The sequence below is a fragment of the Eutrigla gurnardus genome, assembly GCF_963514095.1.
Source record: "Eutrigla gurnardus genome assembly, chromosome: 20".
In the NCBI taxonomy this organism is placed as follows: Eukaryota; Metazoa; Chordata; class Actinopteri; order Perciformes; family Triglidae; genus Eutrigla; species Eutrigla gurnardus.
The window spans coordinates 15741396-15761974 of record NC_139931.1 but is presented as its reverse complement, the minus strand read 5'-3'; the positions used below and the strand labels follow the sequence as shown (position 1 = coordinate 15761974).

At 45.4% G+C, this 20579-nt stretch overlaps 2 protein-coding genes across 5 annotated transcripts in view; one reads left to right on the top strand and one right to left on the bottom strand.

Annotated features, from left to right (window-relative positions):
- The window catches only part of LOC311030801 (phosphoinositide 3-kinase regulatory subunit 5-like), a gene marked incomplete at its 5' end in the record, with an annotated part of 8530 nt that extends 3260 nt beyond the window's left edge, over positions 1-5270 (bottom strand). The window contains 10 exons of one of the 3 annotated variants that reach the window (XM_084036802.1): positions 1-664; positions 741-809; positions 902-1067; positions 1148-1310; positions 1566-1635; positions 1740-1878; positions 1966-2034; positions 2117-2217; positions 3256-3370; positions 5094-5270. The exon at positions 1-664 is cut by the window's left edge and continues 136 nt beyond it. In XM_084036802.1, coding sequence (XP_083892928.1) covers positions 1-664; positions 741-809; positions 902-1067; positions 1148-1310; positions 1566-1635; positions 1740-1878; positions 1966-2034; positions 2117-2217; positions 3256-3367 — 1553 coding nt within the window. Of the gene's footprint in view, positions 665-740; positions 810-901; positions 1068-1147; positions 1311-1565; positions 1636-1739; positions 1879-1965; positions 2035-2116; positions 2218-3255; positions 3383-3469; positions 3684-5093 lie in introns of those variants that run through there. The other 2 variants (XM_084036803.1, XM_084036801.1) reach the window with 2 other exon arrangements.
- Positions 5271-6154: 884 nt separating this feature from the next.
- ntn1b (netrin 1b) overlaps positions 6155-20579 on the top strand; it is a 39672-nt gene continuing 25247 nt past the window's right edge. Inside the window, exons 1-2 of one of the 2 annotated variants that reach the window (XM_084036816.1) lie at positions 6155-6493; positions 6616-7661. In XM_084036816.1, the coding sequence (XP_083892942.1) occupies positions 6647-7661 (1015 nt within the window). In that variant the 5' untranslated portion in view covers positions 6155-6493; positions 6616-6646. Of the gene's footprint in view, positions 7662-20579 lie in introns of both variants that reach the window. The other variant, XM_084036817.1, reaches the window with a different exon arrangement.

The following is a 20579-nucleotide window of genomic DNA, read 5'->3' as shown; positions in this document are numbered from 1 at the left end:
CGACTCTCTTTCTGCTGCAGGTCGCTGTACGCCCTGGCCAGCCTGCCAGCTTCCTTGTCGCCTCCGAACACCACCACTTTGACCACGGTGGGCACCTCCGCCACCTCGCCTTCGTCGCAGCTCAGGATCGGCCTCCTGCGGACGCACATGTGCTTCCGGGGGGAAAGAGCATCCGTGGTAGCAGTGGATGCGTTCAGTGGGTGGACTTGTCCGCCGTGTTTGAGCTGCACCCTGGTTTTTTGAAGGTCTTTGGTGTAATCACCACAGTAGCCCATGCTCTGGGCACGCCGGCAAACGCTCGGGCTGCGGGGGTTCTTGAAAAGCATGGAGAAGCGTTCTACGCCTAAGATGGACCTGGACTTCTTTCTGGGTTTCTTCCTCAGCTTTGGTTGGCTATCTGGTCTTTCCTCTGTGTCCTCGTGTGCCGGGTCCTCACTGAAGTCACTCTCCACGCCTGACGAGCCGGACGGCGTGGACACCACAGACCGGCTGGAGTCCCTGGAGGAAGAGGATGCGGTGGAGATTCGGTGGTTCTGAAAGTCCGCCTCGTCTTCCTCATCCACGCTGGTGTCGATACTGTCATCCTCATCCAATTCTCTTTGAAGGAAACAGTCTGGAAGCGAGTCCAGGTCGGACTGGCCTGCGAGAATGCCGTTCAGGAAATCTGCATGAACGTTAAAAAAAGATAGTAAAAGACGGATCGCTGCTAAATAATGCAGGCGTTTGGAGAGTTGAATTACCAAAGTTGTCGTTTTCCCAGGAGCACGTGTGACATTTGGGGAAGGGCAGCATGAAAGTCTCAACAGCTCCTAATGGGAGGAGACAAAGTCGGGTTGAAGCTTCAAAGCATCACTAATCCTTCTCTGCTTGGTCCATTTAGTGCTGATGTTCTCTATCTCACCGGTATCATCATCGGCAGGAGCAGGAACAGCGAGGCTTTCTCTGAGCCTCTCCATGCTGTGCAGTAGAGCTTGTCTAGCTGAGCTGAGATCTGCTGTAGAGGCTGCTGCCTCCATGCGGTCAGTCACCGCCTCCATGAGCTGCTCCAGCTCCTCGGGTCGCTTTGTCTGCAGGGACATCAGGAGGTTTGTGTTAGGAACGAACTAGGGAGGGAGGAAGAGGAGTTGTGCGTCAGATCGTGGGTCACCTGCAGGGCAGAGTGGAGCGCCTGCAGGTCCTGATTGGTGCCCAGAGCGGCCTGGAAGCCGTGCAGGATGAGGGTGATGGTGACGTCTCTGCTGGAGTGTTGGGTGCTACTCAGCTTTTCGGAGACGGACTGGACCTCATCCGGGCTCACTAACAGCACCGTCCTATAAACCATACACAACAATAATGTGAACGTCCTATGAAAAGTGACTCAACTGTTAACTCAATTCAAAGTTTAAAATGACAGTACGCCCCAAAATAAAAAAAAAACATATTTTTATCATTATTATTTATTATCCAGAGCTAAACAATCAAGACTCATAAATAGCACGACAGGTAGGAGGTCAAATATGTATTTTTTATTTTGGGGTGAACATGATAAAAGTCCTATTTAGCATGTTTTATAGCTTTGAACTTACATGGTTTTGGAGCAGTGAATCTCAGGGGAAACACCCTGCTCTGTTCGAACCTGTCTTTGAAAGGAAATACCTAAAACAAAAGTAGAGTTCAGTGTATCTCGGCGGGCGAACACTGCCCCCATATGGTCACACCCATTACATGAAGAAGATGGACTGATGGTGAGTCAGTGCTACCTGGTGCTCGGAGCTCCTTCTGGATGACGCCCAGCAGGCGTTTGCAGGCGGAGCTGCAGGGCTCGGGCCACGGCAGGAAACGGTGGAACAGCAGGTAGGCCTCCTGCAGCACGCTGCAGTCCGGAGCCACATGAGGAGTCTGAGGAGAGACGAGGTACCCGGTCACATAAGAAAGAGAAGATGAAGAGCCTGTGCTTGTTCCCTCGCTGATTCTACAGCCGCTCACTTTCAGGAGGGTTGAAGAGAAGAGCAGCGTGATGGGCACCACCAGTTCGTACCGACACTGCTCCAGCACCTGGAGGAGAGAGAGAAATCGTTAAACACAGTGTCAATTCCTCATATTTCACTGAATCGTGGTTGTTTTTTTGCCTCTCGACCTCTTTTGTTTTCCTCAGTATTTTCTGCAGAAGGATGAGGAAGTTGTGGGGATTTCTCTTCACGAGTTCCTCCAAACACCAGCGGTTGATGCACCGCCCAGCTGCTCGGACAGACAGAAACACACAGGGCTTATTTCTCCTTTTAGGTTTCATCCTGATAGCAGGCGGTACATTTAGACACGCATGTCAACAACTAGTATTCACAAAGAAAGCAAAATGATTACACCACGTCCCCTTGTTGCCAAAGGTCCAAATTAAGTTTCAGTACATCTTTCCAAAATGGAAATTGCATCAACCCATATGACCTTCTTCCATTCTGTGAGTCACTACTTTCAATTCCCATTTGTCTCTATAAGATGGACAATATGTCCCCAAGGGGTTCGTTGGGCTTTGAGGATTTAAGGCGAGACACTTTTTTTTCGCTTCTTCCTTTCACACTAGTGGAGAGAAAACATCCACAATACATAACCTATACTTATACATTTAGGTCTGTAGAGTTCTCCTAAAGTCACAAAAGGTTAGCATTAGATAATGCCACATTTGCATATTTAACTTAACATTTCCATAAAAAAACATTGTCTTAAAAGTAAGTAATCAAGTTTCATAGTGATATCTATTAGTTAAATTGTTTTACTCGGGTCACCTTGTAAAATATCTTTACAATACATATCTTTAAAGGGAGTTTTCTCAAAATGTTTTCTTTTATTACTTTATTTTTAAAGAGTATGTTCATATATTTTTCATCAGCCTGATTTATAGAAACAGCTTATTCCTAAAAACATGGCAAAAATTATTCGTTTTTTAAAGGCGGTTGGCAGTATTTCCTGATTAAGGGAGTGATTAAAAAAGAAATCCCAAATTCCCTCTTTAAAAACATTTGACAAAAGGAAACATGGCTTCATCCAGTCAAATTTATGGTATGGAATTGTGTGTAAATGGGCAGATATTTAATAAGGATGCATATTTAAACATTTTCAGAAAAGTTATAATCCAACAAAATAATTGTCTTAATGCAGGTAATCAACTGGGGAGGTTGCATTGTGACATCTATTAAAAACTTGCTCAACATGTACAAAGTGTTGCCACATGTGAATTTGCGTGGCGCTGCCGTTAGAAGGAGGGCTGGGATCGGGTCTCACCGTTCCAGAGCTGTTTGTCGGGACTGTCGAGGCCCAGGCCAGAGAGGCAGCGCTCCAGGACGTGCTGGATACGGTCCTCTGTGCACGAGCTCTGCTCGGTGTTCCGCATCATCTTCTGCAGAGGCATCACAACATACAGATGAACCAACAGGAAGTCCCAAAATAAAAACAAGAATTACACCTTATTGTTGTGTTCCGGTTAAGTATTCTATACCTCTTCAGTAGTCCAAACTTCCTGTTATGGCAAACACCTCATAAGTATTATTGTTCCTCTCAAGAGACAAATCAAGCCCAAGCCAGAGTAACAAGGAGCAGAGACGCGAGTGTCCACGGACGTCAACACAGCCTGCCACTTCCTACTCCGACCTGTGAGTCACCGGCCGAGCAGACCGGAGATGAGCTGGTCGAAAAAGCAGCGGCCGCAACTTCTCCTCCTTCTCTATTTCTACTTCATTCTTAAAATCAGTTGCTGTCACCACATGTCGTATGACTCACAGTGGGATAAGCACGAATCTTACAAAAGGACAACTTCCCATTTGATGGTGTTCACAAGTGTTTCACAGTAAAGAATGTCAATGGAGCAAAAAGACTCTCATTCGGTGCAACGGTTGTGAACAAAAACACATTTTGGGGGAATTTGCTTACTACAGATCACATGACAGCTGTGGTTAGGGAATGCACGCATTTGTCAACAAACAAGTGAAACCACTCTAACCACAGGAAGAAATGGAAGAACGTCAGAAACGATCACATTTAACGGGGGAATTAAAGACTTGTTCCGAAGCAGGGCCAATTTCGATGCCAACTGCGATTCGTTTCAAGAGAAAAATTCAGAGACGTCCCTCTTGATGAGAACAAATATTTTCCTCCCGAGTATATTTGGCTTCCAGGATGTCAATGTACATGCGGAAGCTGCAATTGTGCCCAGCTGTGTGCAGAAGTGTCATCGTAACCAGTGCTGAATGATGTGTTTAGAGGCAGGACTGGAAAACGGGGGTCACCTGGGCCCGTCAAAACAGGAAGAGGCCTCCTGGGAAGCACCGATGCAACGTTCACGTCCAGTTGACACATGTTCAGTGAAGAGTGTGCATACTGTAGAGCACTATATTGTAGAGCAGTGGTGCCTCTCGACTGATTTTAACCTGGATCTCAAAGTGTTCAGCGGTTCCAGCTGACTCATGTGGATAGTTTTCTTATTTCAATGATAATTTGTATTGTTATATAATTATATAATTAACTTCCCTTGTTGAATTTGAATAAATAAGATAAAGTTCCTGCACTGCGAAGCACAGAGCGACTGCATGCACATGCAGCATGCTGAAGCATGAAGCAGCAGCTCTGCTCTGAAGCACCTGACACATCCAGCTTCTGCAAGCCAAACCAATCGATTGTCTCCAGAGGAAGCAGGTGCTACTCCATTGTATGTTGGCAGGCTATATTGTTCAGCGCTGCCATGCAAAGAAACCCCCACAGATCTCTGACTTCTTTAAACATCAAGGTTATTGAAATGTGCACAAACTGGAGGCAGGAGGGGAAGATGAGAGAGGGGAATAAGCTTCATCATCCAACTTGTCTTTTAATAAAGAAGATAATCAGAAGTTAGCGCTGTGTGTTCGTTAGGGCACTGCCTTCAGCAGCTTTTAAAAGAAGGGGAACAGGAAATCTGCAGCTTGTATAACTTTGCAGTTAGACCTGATGGAAGTTGAGCAACAGAGGCTTGTTCCTACTACAGAGAGAGTGTATGAAATGGTAAACATGGCTCCTCTCGGCACATATGATACAGATACATACGTACTGTAAACATGCTGAAGCATAAAAAAAGAAGACACACATCTTACCTATCTGCTGCAGTAGTTATCAGTGTCCTAAATCATCCCAGATCGACCTCAGCGGAGACACACCAGCAGCGGAGGGAAACAATACAGAGACCACATCCTCCTGTGCTGGTGCTTTTCAAAAATAGACCCTCCGACTGCACAGTCACAGAGCATGTGCTGCAAAACAGGAACTGAATGGGCTTTTAGGCTGTGGTGGTTTACATACTGTAAGCCAATCTACTCATATTGTAGGAGGAGTCATGTTACGGGATCTCATTTGACAGTTTGAGAGCAAAAATTAAAAAATGCGTCATCACTGTTTTTCCATTTTAAATAGAGTTTACGTGATGGTTTGAAACCTGTTCTTTTGTGTTTTAAAAAAGCGAGTAATGTGCAATAAAATAATAATAATAAAAAAACAATTATGAAATTGTGTCAATTCAATGTTTGCTTGATATTCAGTGACTTTTCCAATTGAATGGAGGCAAATAGGTTCACAAAGTTATCATGGTCCAGTTCCACACTTGAACAACTGGGTGGACTTAGTGCTGCTAATGGAGATTTTATCGTGATTGGCCAATTTTGGGATCAATAATCCCATAATATGTATTGTGGATGTATAAAAGGGTGGGTATGTTTTATTTAATGGGTTATTTCAGAAACATTTAGGACCTAAAGCAAGCATAAACCTGGGTAACAGTTTGGATTCAAATCATTTTTTCTGAAGGTTTAAATTCCTGGGGTCAAATTGACCTGTAGGATAACAGATGTTCAAAAAATCAGGTCAACATGAGGGTTAAGGGTTAACAGTGTAGCTGCTTCTCTAGTTCAAATAGACACTTTGCCTCTGAACATACAACAATTTGATTGTGCAACAAATTTACTTCCACTTGCAAATTCTGCAGAAATGTGCGTATATAAATTACTGCTAACATGACAAACAAAAAAACTATGTCACGCAGACGTCATGCCTTCAAGGCCAAGTAGTTCTTTTTTTTAAATTCAAATCACAAAGATCTGGTTGCATCATGTCTCTTCATACGCCTAATTGGGACTAAACTAGTGTGTTTTTTTAAACATGTAGTGCCACTGATTTGCCGGCAGGTGTCGCCGCTCCCTCTCCCCGCGCAGACACTCAACAGGCTCCGACTCTGAATGAGTCCCCCTGTTCCCTTTTATAACGGAGGGGGAATGGGACAGACAGATAGAGGTGGGCAGAGGTGTGACTGAGAGGACAGGCGGAGGCAGAGGGACAACCGGAGCCAGCTGGGCTTTTGCCATATCTTATTTATATTTAGGATTTTCAGAGAGGCGGGGGAGGGAGCCTGAAGTAGTAGTTTTTCGTGCGTAAAACGGGATAGCCTGCTCTCCAAATTCTCAGGAGTTGCGCTTCACTTTCAGACTGAGCGCTTTATTTGGAGGTAGTGTCCTTTGCCTTGTGAGAACACACCGCGTTCACATTTCAGAGTTCCCCCACATCAGCTGCTGTGGTTGGAGTCTAATTCCAGTGTTATTAATTCTGATGATTTTGTCTCCGTTTCAGGCCCCAGAGTCCCTGCGGCGCACGGATTACAATGCAAAGGATTGTGGAGGTTTGGGTCACCCTGGTGACAGTAACTGCGCTCACCGAGGGGGTCTTTGGGGGATACGGGCTGAGCATGTTCGCCGCGCAGTCGTCACCTCCGGACCCGTGCTACGACGAGAACGGGAACCCGCGCAGATGCATCCCCGACTTCGTCAACTCCGCGTTTGGGAAGGACGTGCGCGTGTCCAGCACCTGCGGGAGCCCCGCGGCCAGGTACTGCGCGGTGACCGAGAAGGACGAGGAGAGGACGCGGGACTGTCACACGTGCGACGCCGGCGACCCCAAGAAGTCCCATCCGCCCGCGTACTTAACGGACCTCAACAACCCGCACAACCTCACCTGCTGGCAGTCGGAGAACTACGTGCAGTACCCGCAGAACGTCACGCTCACCCTGTCGCTCGGGAAAAAGTTCGAGGTCACCTACGTGAGCCTGCAGTTCTGCTCACCTAGACCCGAGTCGATGGCGATCTACAAGTCCATGGACTACGGCAAGTCGTGGGTGCCGTTCCAGTATTATTCCACTCAGTGCAAGAAGATGTACAACAGGCAGAACAAAGCGGCGATCACCAAGCAGAACGAGCAGGAAGCCATCTGCACGGACTCGCACACGGACATGCACCCGCTGACAGGTGGGCTGATCGCCTTCAGCACGCTGGACGGCAGACCGTCGGCGCACGACTTCGACAACTCCCCGGTGCTGCAGGACTGGGTGACGGCCACCGACATCAAGGTGATCTTCAGCCGGCTGCACACTTTCGGGGACGAGAACGAGGACGACTCGGAGCTGGCGCGCGACTCCTACTTTTACGCCGTGTCGGACCTGCAGGTCGGGGGACGGTGCAAGTGCAACGGGCACGCTTCCAAGTGCGTCAAGGACCGAGACGGGAATCTGGTGTGCGAGTGCAAGCACAACACGGCGGGACCGGAGTGCGACAGGTGCAAACCGTTCCACTACGACCGGCCATGGCAGCGCGCCACGGCCCGAGAAGCCAACGAGTGTGTCGGTAAGGCTTCCCCCTCTTGTGTCCTTCACCGTGGAAAAGAAATCTGTTACTGGTTCCTCGTAGATTTACATTCACATATATATAAAAAAGAAAAAGGGCTACAAATAAGCACAATCACTCTCTTTTGCCGTTACGCACAAAATACTGTTTATTCGTTAAGGAGAATTATAAATGCACGTTTTCTTACTGAATGGATTGCACATGCAGCGTCGTTTATTCTGTATTAAATGTGTGTGATTAATTTTGATTGTGGTTAAATAAATCACAGTTGAGGCAAAGACAGAGACGAAGGCCTCCAGCTGAAATCTAACGCCCCAAACGGCGAAGAACCATCCTGAATATTACAATTAAAAGACGGTCTAAATTAAATATTTTAACTTAATTAAATTCATTAACTCGAAACCAATCTCCTTGCTGGTATTATCACAAGTTTTAATAGGTTAAAAAATAACCTCCGAAAGAATGTGGCATATATTTACATACATAAATATAAATATATTCCTTACTTGTAGATTCAATATTATTCAGGCATTAATAAACTGCAAATTGTTTAAATAAATTGTTGAATTCAGTGATTCTATTTTGTAAGAGAAACTAATATTATATTTATCAAAATCAGATCGGCCTTTTTTAAAGAAAATTATTATTAGAGACAAAAGCCACATTCCCTCCGTTCCTCCATTGAAAAAACAAAACAAAATTGAAGTGCTGTTTCCTAAATTTCAGAAGCCATACGTTTTGTTCAAAGCCTAAAAAAAATCTAGCACTGTTTTTTTGCCACTGATTTTGATCAACATTCAGAGGAAAAGAAAGGGAGGGAAGTGATTTCAGCGAACAAAGTGCGCCTGTCCGAATGCGTAATGGCGTTTTGACCCTTGTTTCCGACTGTAGTGGCGCTTTAATAGGAAGGAAACATTGCAGCTGCGGAGATAGACTGCAGGGGCGTGTTGTGTTTCCATAAGCAGGTGCTATTACAGATTGGATGGGCGATTAAGGCGGTTTTATTGACATTTTTGGCACGTAGAGTATAAACTGCCACTTTAGAGCCAGTAAACTATTCAGAGAGGAGGACAAAGCTCGAGGTAATTTGAAGCCTGATCTGAGTTTTTTTTTATTGTAGCAGCACTACCGAGCGGGTGTGTTTGCTGTGATGCTTATATCAACAGCTCCAGCCCCCTGAGCTACAGGAACCAAACGTGGAAAAGCAACAAGCTCCGACAGTGCCATGGTTTGCTTAACCAAACGGAACAAGCAAACAAGTTGTTCCCCTCGGCCTCCACCTTTTGCCTCGGCACAGCGAGCGCCTCGGTGTGTTTTACTAAAACAAAAGCTTGTCACTCGTGGCATCCATCTCGCTGTCAGTGGGAGGCCCCCCCCTTTCACCATCTTGCTTTGAGTCATCAGATAAAACCTCAGAGAAGCCAGACTGAGCATGTCCAAAGAGGAAACAGAAAGGCTGGCCTGACACCTAGAAGCATGAAAGCGGCTGACCCGGGGCCAGGGGAGGGGTTGTTTCCATGCATGCGGTCGGGCTGTGGGGATGCAGGGTGGCTGGTGTTGATGATCCGTCTGAATTCCTCCTCCCCGCCGTAGGACGGTCGTATTGAGAGAATGGGAAACGAGAGGTGTGGTTGTTAGAGAGTGGCTGGTTTCACTCGCTGGCTGCAGGAGTCAAGGAAGTGAAGCCGAGTCCATTTCCCACGACTCGGCAGGCAGGGTTGCCATCATTTAGTCAGGAGGCATTTGTGTTGGCAGCAGCCTCCACGCTCCTATCAGCCGGAGGTGCATGACTTAGAAAAGGTCTGAATAAAATCACGGCACGGGCCTCCCAGTGGATTCTGGGGCCCCGTCCACCAGGGGCAGAAGGTGGATGGATGGATGGAGACCCTGGACCAGAACCGTATGGGTGGAAAAGCAATCAAATGACTACAAAGATGCACAAAATAACTACAAAGAGACACAAAAGAACTACAAAGATGCAAAAATAACTAAAAAGGGCTGCAAAAAGACACAGACCACAATCAGTCATGCAAAACGACTAAAAAGACATGCAAATGCATGATTTATGCTACAACTGTGCTCCTACGTGTGCTCTGCGGACCAGCTCAGGAACCTCTCATGCACGCCAAGCATACTGCGGCGTAGCGAGCGTAGCATTTCATTTCCTTTTGATTTGGACCCGTGGTTTTCAAATTCTTTGTCGGCGGTCTTTGATTTATTAAATACTCGTGATTCAGTAGTTCCATTTGAGTTTGGCTCAACGCAACTCCCTGGCTAGAAAAACAAATATGGAAGAGTTGGTTGACGAGGAGCTCCCGTAGAAAAGCAGAGAATTAATAGGGTTGCATTTTTTCCAGGAACCATCTGTGTGGCTCCGTGGAAGCTCTGCGCAGGATTTCCCGCAGAAGTGTAAATCAGGCATGAAAAGGGATGCAAAGCAACCACAAAGAGACAGGATATATAGATGCCGAATGATTACAAAGAGATGCAAAATAACACAAAACAACGATGCAAAATGACTACAAAAGAGATGGAAAGTGTGTCCAGGGGCCGAACTGTATTTGGAGTTATTATTTCATATCCATTTTTTTATTTGGCATGAATTTATTAATGGAACCGTCCAATCTATGAAACCCTCTCATAGATTTCCAAACCTGCCTCCTCATCTAACTTGCAAACGGAGCTTTTTACACTTGTTTAATGCCTGTTAATAGTTAATAATAATGATGTTTGACCGCGAGCCATAATCATTTATGTAAAGGAATGAATAAGGTTGAGAAACACACACACACACACACGGTGATACGTCATGCTCCTCTGTCCCAGGCAGCTGCTTCATATTCTCTTCATGTTCAGCGTAGCACTGACCCCTGACAGTCAGGCCCCCGCTCCTCTCCGGCCTGACTGATGGGCTGTGAAGGGAACTGTGGGAAACTTCTACTTGCCAAGTGGGTTTTCAGGCGAGTTGAAAATGGTAGCCTTAGTCACTCACACGTGTAATTTTGCATATTTCTTCAATTTCAACTTTGTTTTCGCTGTCAGCGTGCCATGCGATGTCCTGTTTTATGATGGCTGAGAATCAGCTGGAGGTTCGGCCGTGTTTCCTTCCCACTTTTGATGCGCTTTAAAAACGTTCGCCTTCGCGTGTCTGAAGCAGACGCTTATCTGGCTTTAGATGCATTTGACATGAGAGAGAGAGATGTGTAATTTGGTCTTGTGGGATCGACATTTGTGAATCTTTGACCACAAGGTCAGTCGCTATCTGCAGAGAGCATTTTAGCTCCGCTCCGCTCAAAGTATTTATTTTATCGACACCCACAAGGCAGCTGAATGAGGATATGATTGTATCACTTTGCCTACTGGCTCTGCTCCCAGACTGTGCAGCACGTACTGCTGCTCTGCAACAGCTCTGAAAATAGAGTGCAGAATAAAAATGCACACTCAATTATATTTCAAAGCACCAGCAGGTTCGATGATCAGTTTGCTATTTGTGCATATCCAAAAAGCTGTTGAGAACCAAGTTTTTAGACCCAAAAACTAAATAAACGTATTAGAAATGAGGGCTTTTCCTTTAGCATGCATCTCTGCAAACAATTGGTAGGTTTATGTATAAATACTGTAAAACGCACAGAGTGTAAAAAAGTAGGAGGCCAAAGAGTGCTCCTAAAGCCAGAATAATGTCCCACAAGTCTAAATTGCTAATTAATAAATTACATTAATAATACATTTGGAATATTGTCATATTCTGAAATATTAGCATGCATTCGAACGTGGTCAGTGTTTAATCGGTTTGGTTTGTACCACTACCTCTATTTTACCCATTTATCCATTAGTTTAACCTACTCGGCCTACTTTAGCTAACTATTTAAACCTTTACTTTTAGCTACTTCAACAGCCACCCATCTATGGGGCTGTAGCTCTGTGGGTGGAGCGGGTCGTTGGCAGTCCGCTCCCCATGCATCCATGCGTGAGACACAGAACCCAAAGTTGCTCGCCAGGCCGCGGGTCCCAACGCTTACGACGGGCTAAATGCAAATGGGCAAATAAAAATTGTGATTTCAACATTTTTCAAACCGTTCTCGGAGCTTCTCAACAATCTTCCCCTCGGTTGGGAATCACTGGTCTAGACACATCAAATAAGAGCCCTTTGAGAAAACAGCATTTTTGCCTTTGAACTGCAACCCACTAGCACGACAGCAGCTCTGAGAGAGACGGGGAGAGAGAGGAAACATTGGTGGAGGCAGGAGGAGACCAGACCCTCCACCACATTTACCACCGCCTGTTTTACACAACCGCTCCACATCTAACGGCGCATTTCCTGTTTAGTTTACGATCCAGCCCCGATGATTTTAGGGACGCAAACTGACGGGAGCTGGACCGGTCGCCGCCGTGTCCGTGTGGCTCGCCTGGGACCGGTGACACCGTTTTTTGCTGACTTTGAACGCGTCGCAGGGTTGCCAGGTTGGGCCGGGCCTGCCCACCATCTGGGTCTCATTTCAGCTCCATGTGACGGGAGAGAAGAATTTGTGTAAAGCATGATGTCATAGATGTCCTCTGGTATTTTGGTTTGCTCCGTTCTCCCTCATCTCTCTCCTGTTACTCCCTCTCCCCCTGTCACTCTCCGGCCCTCGTTGTGTGCCAACGCCAGGGGACAGGCAGCCATTTCCATTTCATTTGTAAGCCGAGACGTATTTGCGGGTTTCGATTTTTTCACATGAAGTTAGTCAACAATAGCCAGAGGACACGGCTATTTCTGTGGCTGCTTTTGTTTTGTCGACTTCTGTTTTGATGGGTTTCATGTTTAAATTCATTAGCTGAACATACTGCACACAGCGGTAATGGAAACAGGCTGCGTGTGCAGAGTCGGCTCGCGATCATAGGTACGTCCAATAGAGAAGACAAAGCAAAGCGGACACTTACTGGCAAGGAGGTAAATCCTCTGTCATCGCGAAGCACCCACGAGCAAGGCACCAAGTCCTCATCAACTCCTCGGGCTCTGACCTTTGACCCCGCTCTGGAAGGCAAAGACAAATGACTCTTTTAGGGGTGAGTTCGAGCATGAGAATCATAAATTCACTGACATCCAGTAGTATTTATGGGAAAACAAATAAATATCATCTTGTTGTTGCTGCAGGTCGTTTGTGCGGTTCTTAATTAGTGATTACAGAGGCAACAGTCATTTCCCCCCGAGGTCCCATAACAACCGTAACAACATTACAACCTTCAGAAGCTCTGTGCAATTAGATTAAATACCACCTGAAGACAACGCTCAACTTCCATTTAATCAAGATGACGTGGAAATAGTAGTCGAAATAACAACAATAATAAAATACGTGTGAACATATTAGAACCCAATCTGGAGTGTTTCAGTGTGAACAGGTGCAGGTTAGGGATCAGAGCCCCAGGTGGACGGACGGTCAGTCTCGGTCATCGAGAACACGTCTGAGCGAGAGCACAGCCTGGTCACATGGTTTAACCGGCGGGGACTCTGGGAAAGTAACTGCAGGCGGGAGTGACCTTCTGGTAAAAATGTAATAAATCAATCGGTTTCAAACAGAGATTGAGGGAAACTCTGTTGTTTCTAACAATTCTGCAAATCAGTCACAGTCTGCGTGCGACGTGTTCACACATGTTCACAGAGATGAACGGGAATGTGGGATTTCTGTTTGTTTAGCTTGACTCTTTAAAAGACCGCGGTGGTCGTCTGACGAGCTACCAACCATCTACACACATTACACACCACTTTCCAGAGGCATTCAATTGTGTAGATCTGAAGATATCTTTCATAAATACAGTTCATTTTTTAAGCATTTTCATGTTGAAGGTATATTGTTCACGTCGTGTCAGGAGAAGGGGGTTGCTTGGGACACACAGTGAAAAAGTAACTCACTTTTCTCTTTATACCTTTCCCTCGTGTTCTTTTCTGTTTTGAAATCTATCTTTTTTTCTTGTTATTTTTCTTCCCCCATACTGTTTCTAGTTATGTCAGATTGCAAAAGCAATGTTGGAAAGCTTATTTTCTGGCCCATCCGTCGATGCGTTAGCTGTCTGAATTTCTTCTTCTTCTTCTTTTTCTTTTTTGGTAGCAAGCGCATGAATCCAGAGAGTGTTTGCTCTCCCTGGGATGGTTGGGGACAGTATTGTTTATACCTTCCAAATAAACAAAAACAGGACAAAGGCTTTTCCTAATTGAATAAAACCCACTCTGAAGTCACTGAGTGAGTGTTTACTCAAGCGGCAGCCAGTCACAAAGCCTTCATCCTGAATCCCATGTTTTCTTTTTCTCAAAGAAATGTGCAAACTTAGACTGGATGGTTTTTTGTTTTTGTTTAGGTGTCCCAACCGAGTTTTAGGAAAATACATTACATTTGAGTTGGGCTCTGAATGACTTGATAAACTGTTAGCAGGCACGTCTCTGTTCAGGTAGACTGGAAGGTTCTCTGGTGACCCTGCTCTCCCCTATAGGGCAGTTTCACCAACAGATCTGTATTTTTGATGTTTTGAAGGAAGGCTGACTGATATATTAATCCCAAAGATGTCAACATTTCACCTGACTTTCCTCTGTATTTCTCATTATGGATAGAATTGTCCCATATTTTTCCGATAACTTGGCTTGGCAGTGAATCAGGACCCGATTGTGAAAATACTTCAGAAACAGTCTTTTTACTGTCGCCTGCAGACTTTCTTGCAACATAAGCCCGTGTGACTTTGGTAAAAGCTTTGTCTGTATACAACCAGACCATAAAACAAAGACATGTATTTTGGGGGATCGAGAAAAAAAAAAAAAAAAATCCCTTCTCTGCTACAATCCAGTGTCCTCTGGGTAAAGGCTGCATGTTTTGAGGATTTTGTTTTGTTGAGCTCATAATTCAAGACAGACATGATGGTTTGAGCCAGAAAGGTTTCACTCAGGCTTTTAAGAGCACACTAAAAAGAAAATCTGCTGTGTTGTGGACGGCGGTTTGGAGAGGTGACTCAATGTTTTGAGAGGAGTATGTTAGCTTTGATTTAATGTTCGTATCCTTCATGCATGGGATGTCGGATCTCGTGGCACGAATGCCGACCTGTACGGAACACGTGCAGAAACAGCGGGTTTGTTCTACGTTGGTGGATTATTATATTAAACACTTGACTGAAAGGTGATAACTCGGGTTATGTGGATGCTGATGCCCCATTTTATATTCATATGAACACTTTGCATGATGCAGATTTGTCAAAATGAGAAAACTCCTTTTATTGAGGTGTAGATGGTTTTAGATTTTTACCAGATGTGTTTGAGAGAGTTTGACTGATCTTCACCATGAGATGTTGAAGAATGAGTCGACGGTACAAGAGCTGAAGTTTGGAACTTTTAAAAAAGATCATGTCAACTGGAGAGCTTTTCAGATTTTCACTAGCTTTCTAATTAAACAATGTTATGAGCTATGATGGCCATTTAAAATGAAAATAATAAAAAAAAGGAAATAGTTTGTTGCTGGTTCTGACTGTTAAAACCATCCATTTACTGTTACACAGACTGTTTTTCTTTCTTTTTGTGGCACTTCTGTCAGCATTTCTGACAGTATGAAGGAAATGTGGGGAGAGAGAGGAATGACACTTTTATAATTTTGTTGGGTTCAAATACAGATTGTGCTTTGTTTAGTAATTGATTTATTTTGGTACATTGTTCAAATGTTACGCTGCTTTGTGTTTCTGTGAGCAGGAAACGCTGAAAATTCCACTGGTATAAATCTGAAAAAATTTAGGAAAACAGATGTTTTTGTGACATGAATCAACAGAATGCTCGACACCCCTCGTCTTTATTACTGATGCACTTATTCAGTGAGTTATTCTCCTGAAAGGCAGCGACAGTTCAAACCGTTACATTTAGTCGAGGTGAAATATGTGGAAATATATGGTGCTCGTGTTTCGGGCTCATGTGTGGGTGCTCGACTTGTCGTCTGCCCACATGGAGCTGCCTGCCGGGGGGCTTCCAGGGTGGCATCAGGACCACCTAGTGCGTGCGCATCGAGCCCCCTTTGAGACGCTGAAGCGGGGCAGGCTGGGAATGATTAATGGGCCAGCGGAGTGACACGCTTCGCAGCTCAGCTTCAGCCCCACGGCCAGCTCCCCCGCTGCGCTGCCACCCGACACAGCCGGCTCAGTGACGGGGCCGCTTGTACGCCCGCACACAACACGCTTCCTCGGTGTCACTTACCCGACTCACCCCCCCCTGTGCCGTTCCCCCCCCCAAAAAAAAGCATGAAGGAACTCTGCAGTGGAGGCATAAGCTCCTTTGGCTGGTCCCGTCCTCCCTGCTGCGCTGTCGACACAGGGCTCCTTTTACTGCAAGACAAAGGCTCCGACTGACAACTGGATTATTATAGTTGAATAAAGTCTTGATCCTTATTAGAATCACACTTACAGTAAGACGGCTGGGGATTTATTTCTTTAAATCATTTTGTAAATGAAATACTCCCGCCAGCATCAGGAATGCTAATGACCCTGCTCCTCTTTTTCATTAACGGCCACTTATCTCCAGAACACTGGAAAACAAACACAGCCCACCTTGCAGAGGAAATGGAGCTGCTGCTTCCCGTTCCATATTTATTTTCACATATAACGTGTGCGTGAGTCTGTCCAAGATCATGGACGTCCACATCCTCTGTCTCTCACGTACCCCAGTGACCAATTCTTCTCCGAGAGAGAATGAGGAACCACGTATCGGGTTGGAGGCGATATCCAGCGGGATAGATAGATGACTGTGAATATCCCACATCTGCTCCAAAGGTGATCCGTCAACTGCAAACCTCCCTGTTAGTGACGGAGGCTGATCTCTTGGTCCGACAGAGGGGAACAGGCAGAGAATTACGTCTTCCATAAGTCTTCCCACCCACATCATGTTCAGGTCACCACGGCTACCGTGGCGCGGTAGAAGGCCCTTCCTTCCTGTGCTGATGGGCCGAGGCGTACAGGAGGTGGCCTCCTCCCTTCTCGGCTTGCAGGAGAACATGGGAGCGTGGTGTAAACTCAGCATACGTGTGTGCCATGGCCTTTATTTACACAGATAGTGAGTGAAGATTTCTCAGGATGGCGAGTCAGAGATAACGCCGTGTAAGGCTGACCTTATGTAAAGATTACATTGTTGATGTGCAACAACCGTGGCGTACCTGGACTCTGTTACAGCTGGTTTTTATGTTCAACAGTGACAGATGTGAAAATACACCCGAACACAAGCTGTTAAACATAGAGGCCGCAGTGTTTGGGTGGGATTTCAAATGATTAATGCAAATGAGATCCTACAAAAGTTTTAAAGTTAGCTTACGATGTACGGTGGTGTAGTGGGTAGCACGGTCGCCTCACAGCGGGTTCGATTCCCGGGTCGGGTTCCTTCTGTGTGGAGTTTGCATGTTCTCCCCGTGTAAGCGTGGGTTCTCTCCGGGTTCTCCGGCTTCCTCCCACAGTCCAAAGACATGCAGGATGGGGATAGGTTCATTGATGACTCTAAGGTGTGAATGTGAGTGTGAATGGTTGTTTGTCTCTACATGTCGGCCCTGTTATAGACTGGTGACCTGTCCAGGGTGAACCCTGCCTTCACCCAATGTCAGCTGGGATCCTGAAGGATAAGCGGATGGATGGATTCTTAAGATGTCAGTCGTGGTTTGGCATCATTCATTTGGTTCCAACGGCAAGTTTCACTCTCCAGCAAACAAAGCGACTTTGTTGGAAATACAGCAGAACAGCAACTGCTGCATCTGTAGTTTTCCACCGAGCAGCAGTAGCAGTAGCAGGAGCTGCTTTCTTTGCTGAGAAGTTGCAGCCCGTCTCCTGCAACTCTTCATCCGACAGCTCATTGTAACTGCTCCTTCTTGTTCCATTACTCCCCTGCAACATTTAAATCCGCCAGCTAAAACTGCCAAAAGTTACCAATATTTGTTTTGTAGACGCTAACCGCAGTGACAAATACACCGCATTTCCTGCGAGTGCTTGACAATAAAAGCCTTCCAGTGTTTTGCCAGCCGAACGCTTTAATGTAAAGCAGCAGATGTAGGAAACGCTTGGTTTGCATCAGCAGTCGCTAAATCCGCTGCACAAACGGTGAGGTCGCTATCAATGAGGAATTACAAGCAGCAACGCTGGTTCTGCATCATTTCCTGTGAAGCCCTCCTGCAAGTGAAGACAATTTTAATACGGTGCATGAATGGCCGACTCCACCACGAACAATAAAAACTACCATAAAGACGTCAACAGAATATAATGACATTAAAGGGCTGTTGTGGAAAAATAGCAATTATAAACAGTATCAAAAAAGGTTTTATGTTTTCTTTTATATAATTAGAACTTTAAGAAACTAATGCAGCTTTAAGTTTGAGATATTCTGAATGTTTCTCTAAATGCTGGATCCAATAATTCCCATAACCATCATTGGGCAGCTCCCTTGAGCTTGATGTTTAAAATTAGTGGCGTGCCCCTTTAAACAGTGCACATTAGAAAAGTCGATGCCATTTATATCAAAGTAAAATTAATTCGTGTTTTACTGTGTGTTTATACGCAACAGTCAAACGCAGGACGCGTGACGTCAGAAAATTAAGTCAAACACATCACGATTCAACTATTTTGGTGCTTGATACAAAAGAAACTAAATTTTCCATGACTAATGTAATATTTCCGCGCTGCGCTGTGACCGGCTACATTAGGTCAGCGTGGAAAGGCGGCTCGCTGATCCGACCGTGAACTTTACGGCACCCCTCGCCATGACCTCGCCGCTTCCTGGGACCGGTGACTTAACACACGCCCTGCGAGGAGGAACACGGCTCCCGCCACGACAACCGGGGAAACTGTCCAGAGTGGGAGGGGCTTGTGGCGTGTCGTTAACCACGCTTTGTGGGTGTGACTTTTAAGCTTTCCTTTCGATACAACCAGTGAGTTATGAATGCATTTTTAGCACATTGTTCATAGATTTAGCCTCTTAAGCGTGCATCAAAAAACTTTTTTTTTTTAAATTGCAACATATAAGCCAGCAGAGGCCCTCACACTGGATGTCTGAGGCCTATAGCATTTGTTTTTCTCATCACAACCGTAGTTTAAGGTTGCTGCATACAACGCCTGCGGTTGGTATGTTTCAGGAAGAACCAAGCCTTTTCCTCCTCAGCTCAATACCACGTCCTGGAAGTCACCTAGCAACCAGAACAAACTTTGGGATGGCTGTGGGATGCAGTAGTAAGAAAACCCTTTAAAATGGCCGCTCAATGTTTCCATAAAAACATTCATTAAGCTTTAATTCCCAAACATTTTCCTTCCTATAATGAGAAAATGTGACCACAGTGAGGTGAGCTGTTGTCACATTAAGAGTCCGCTTGACTATGAAACACATATAAGTGCAGCTAACGTCTTCATGAACAGGATAAAAAACAACCGCACTCAAAATGACCCTCTAATCATTGAGATATAGGGTTAAAAGTTTTGATGCAACCTTAAAACACGCGGGAGTGATCTGTTTTTGACACAGGGATGTGGCCTGTTATAAATCGGCCCTTGGAGAAAAAGGAAGAAAAGCACAATAAACATGCCACAAGAGCGATGGATCGTCATCTCAGCGTTATGATTTACAACCTCGTGGCTTCCTGCCTCCATCTCCCTTATTCCCTCCACACGGTGGGGAACACGCGTGCCAGAGTGTTAAAATAACCTCCCTGCTCCGTGGGGAGGATTTGGACCTGGGCCCAACGCTGGCTAGCACAGTCCCACAGCAACCTGGCCCCGTTTAGACGGCTCATACAGGTTTAGTCTGGGGGACGGCCCCTCTGACCACCAGCTCAATTATGCATTCAGGTTTACAAGAACCCAACTGGAGAAAACTACTCAGGTTAGCCTCAAGTTGCTGAGTGATTTTCAGATGTCTCCCAGTTGTATCAACACTTCAACCAAAATCCCAAACATCCAAATCACCCAGAAGACACAAGGAGTGAGGAATTTACAGTAATTTAGAGGATTGGGTTCAAAAGGTAGGTTACAAAAAAATATATACGGCGCCACTGCTCACGAATGTTATGCCTTCATCCGTCAACCAACTAAACATGAGAGAAGATAAGAATAGGAGATGGAAAATGTTCAGTGATTCCCAAACAGCTCCACTGTTACCCAGGGTTACTCCTGCAGTTACACCACAGGCTTCAGACTACGACACTCTTACACCCCTCTAACGTTAGTTTTTTACTTATCAGGCAATGTGTCTTTTCAAAATAAACTTCCATTTTTGCAGGAACAAAACTACTGATGTTCAGGAAAAGATTGTGATTGACATTAACTTTACTGACTTTGAGTTTCACCTGGTACACGGACAGCGTTCTCCTGGGTGAAAGTCCTTTGTGCAACACGGTGGTGACGTGGTTTCTTGATTGTGTCACAAAATAAAATTTTGATTAAAAAAAACATCGACTTTAACACCTGAACATGACAAGTTACCAAGTTAAAACACAGTTGAAATAGCTAAATGTTCTTAATAGTGAGATTAAATAAAAGATGAAAAGCTTGAAATACATAGTGGAAGGTAATGGGGAAAGGGTATTGAGGGTCGTGTGTACGTCTGAAAAAGGAAGATCGACCTTGTAAAACCACTTTGTATCCCTGCAGTGCACACACACACACACACACACACACACACACACACACACAGTAAAAACTCCCCTCAGAAACAGAGAAGACAGAACAAAAGTTGCTTATCGAGCTTAATGACCGTGGACCTTTTCATCACCTCTCCCATAAACTGGAGGAAGGAAAGGAGCAGCGCACCATTCGGCCCGTTTCCACACCTACGCTGTGGGATCACTGCACTCCACTGAAAATATACAAGGCATCACACACAAACACACAGATACATCAGAAATTAATAAGCTTTTATGAGATTATTACTCAAGAGGCTGTTTTAACAAAATTCAC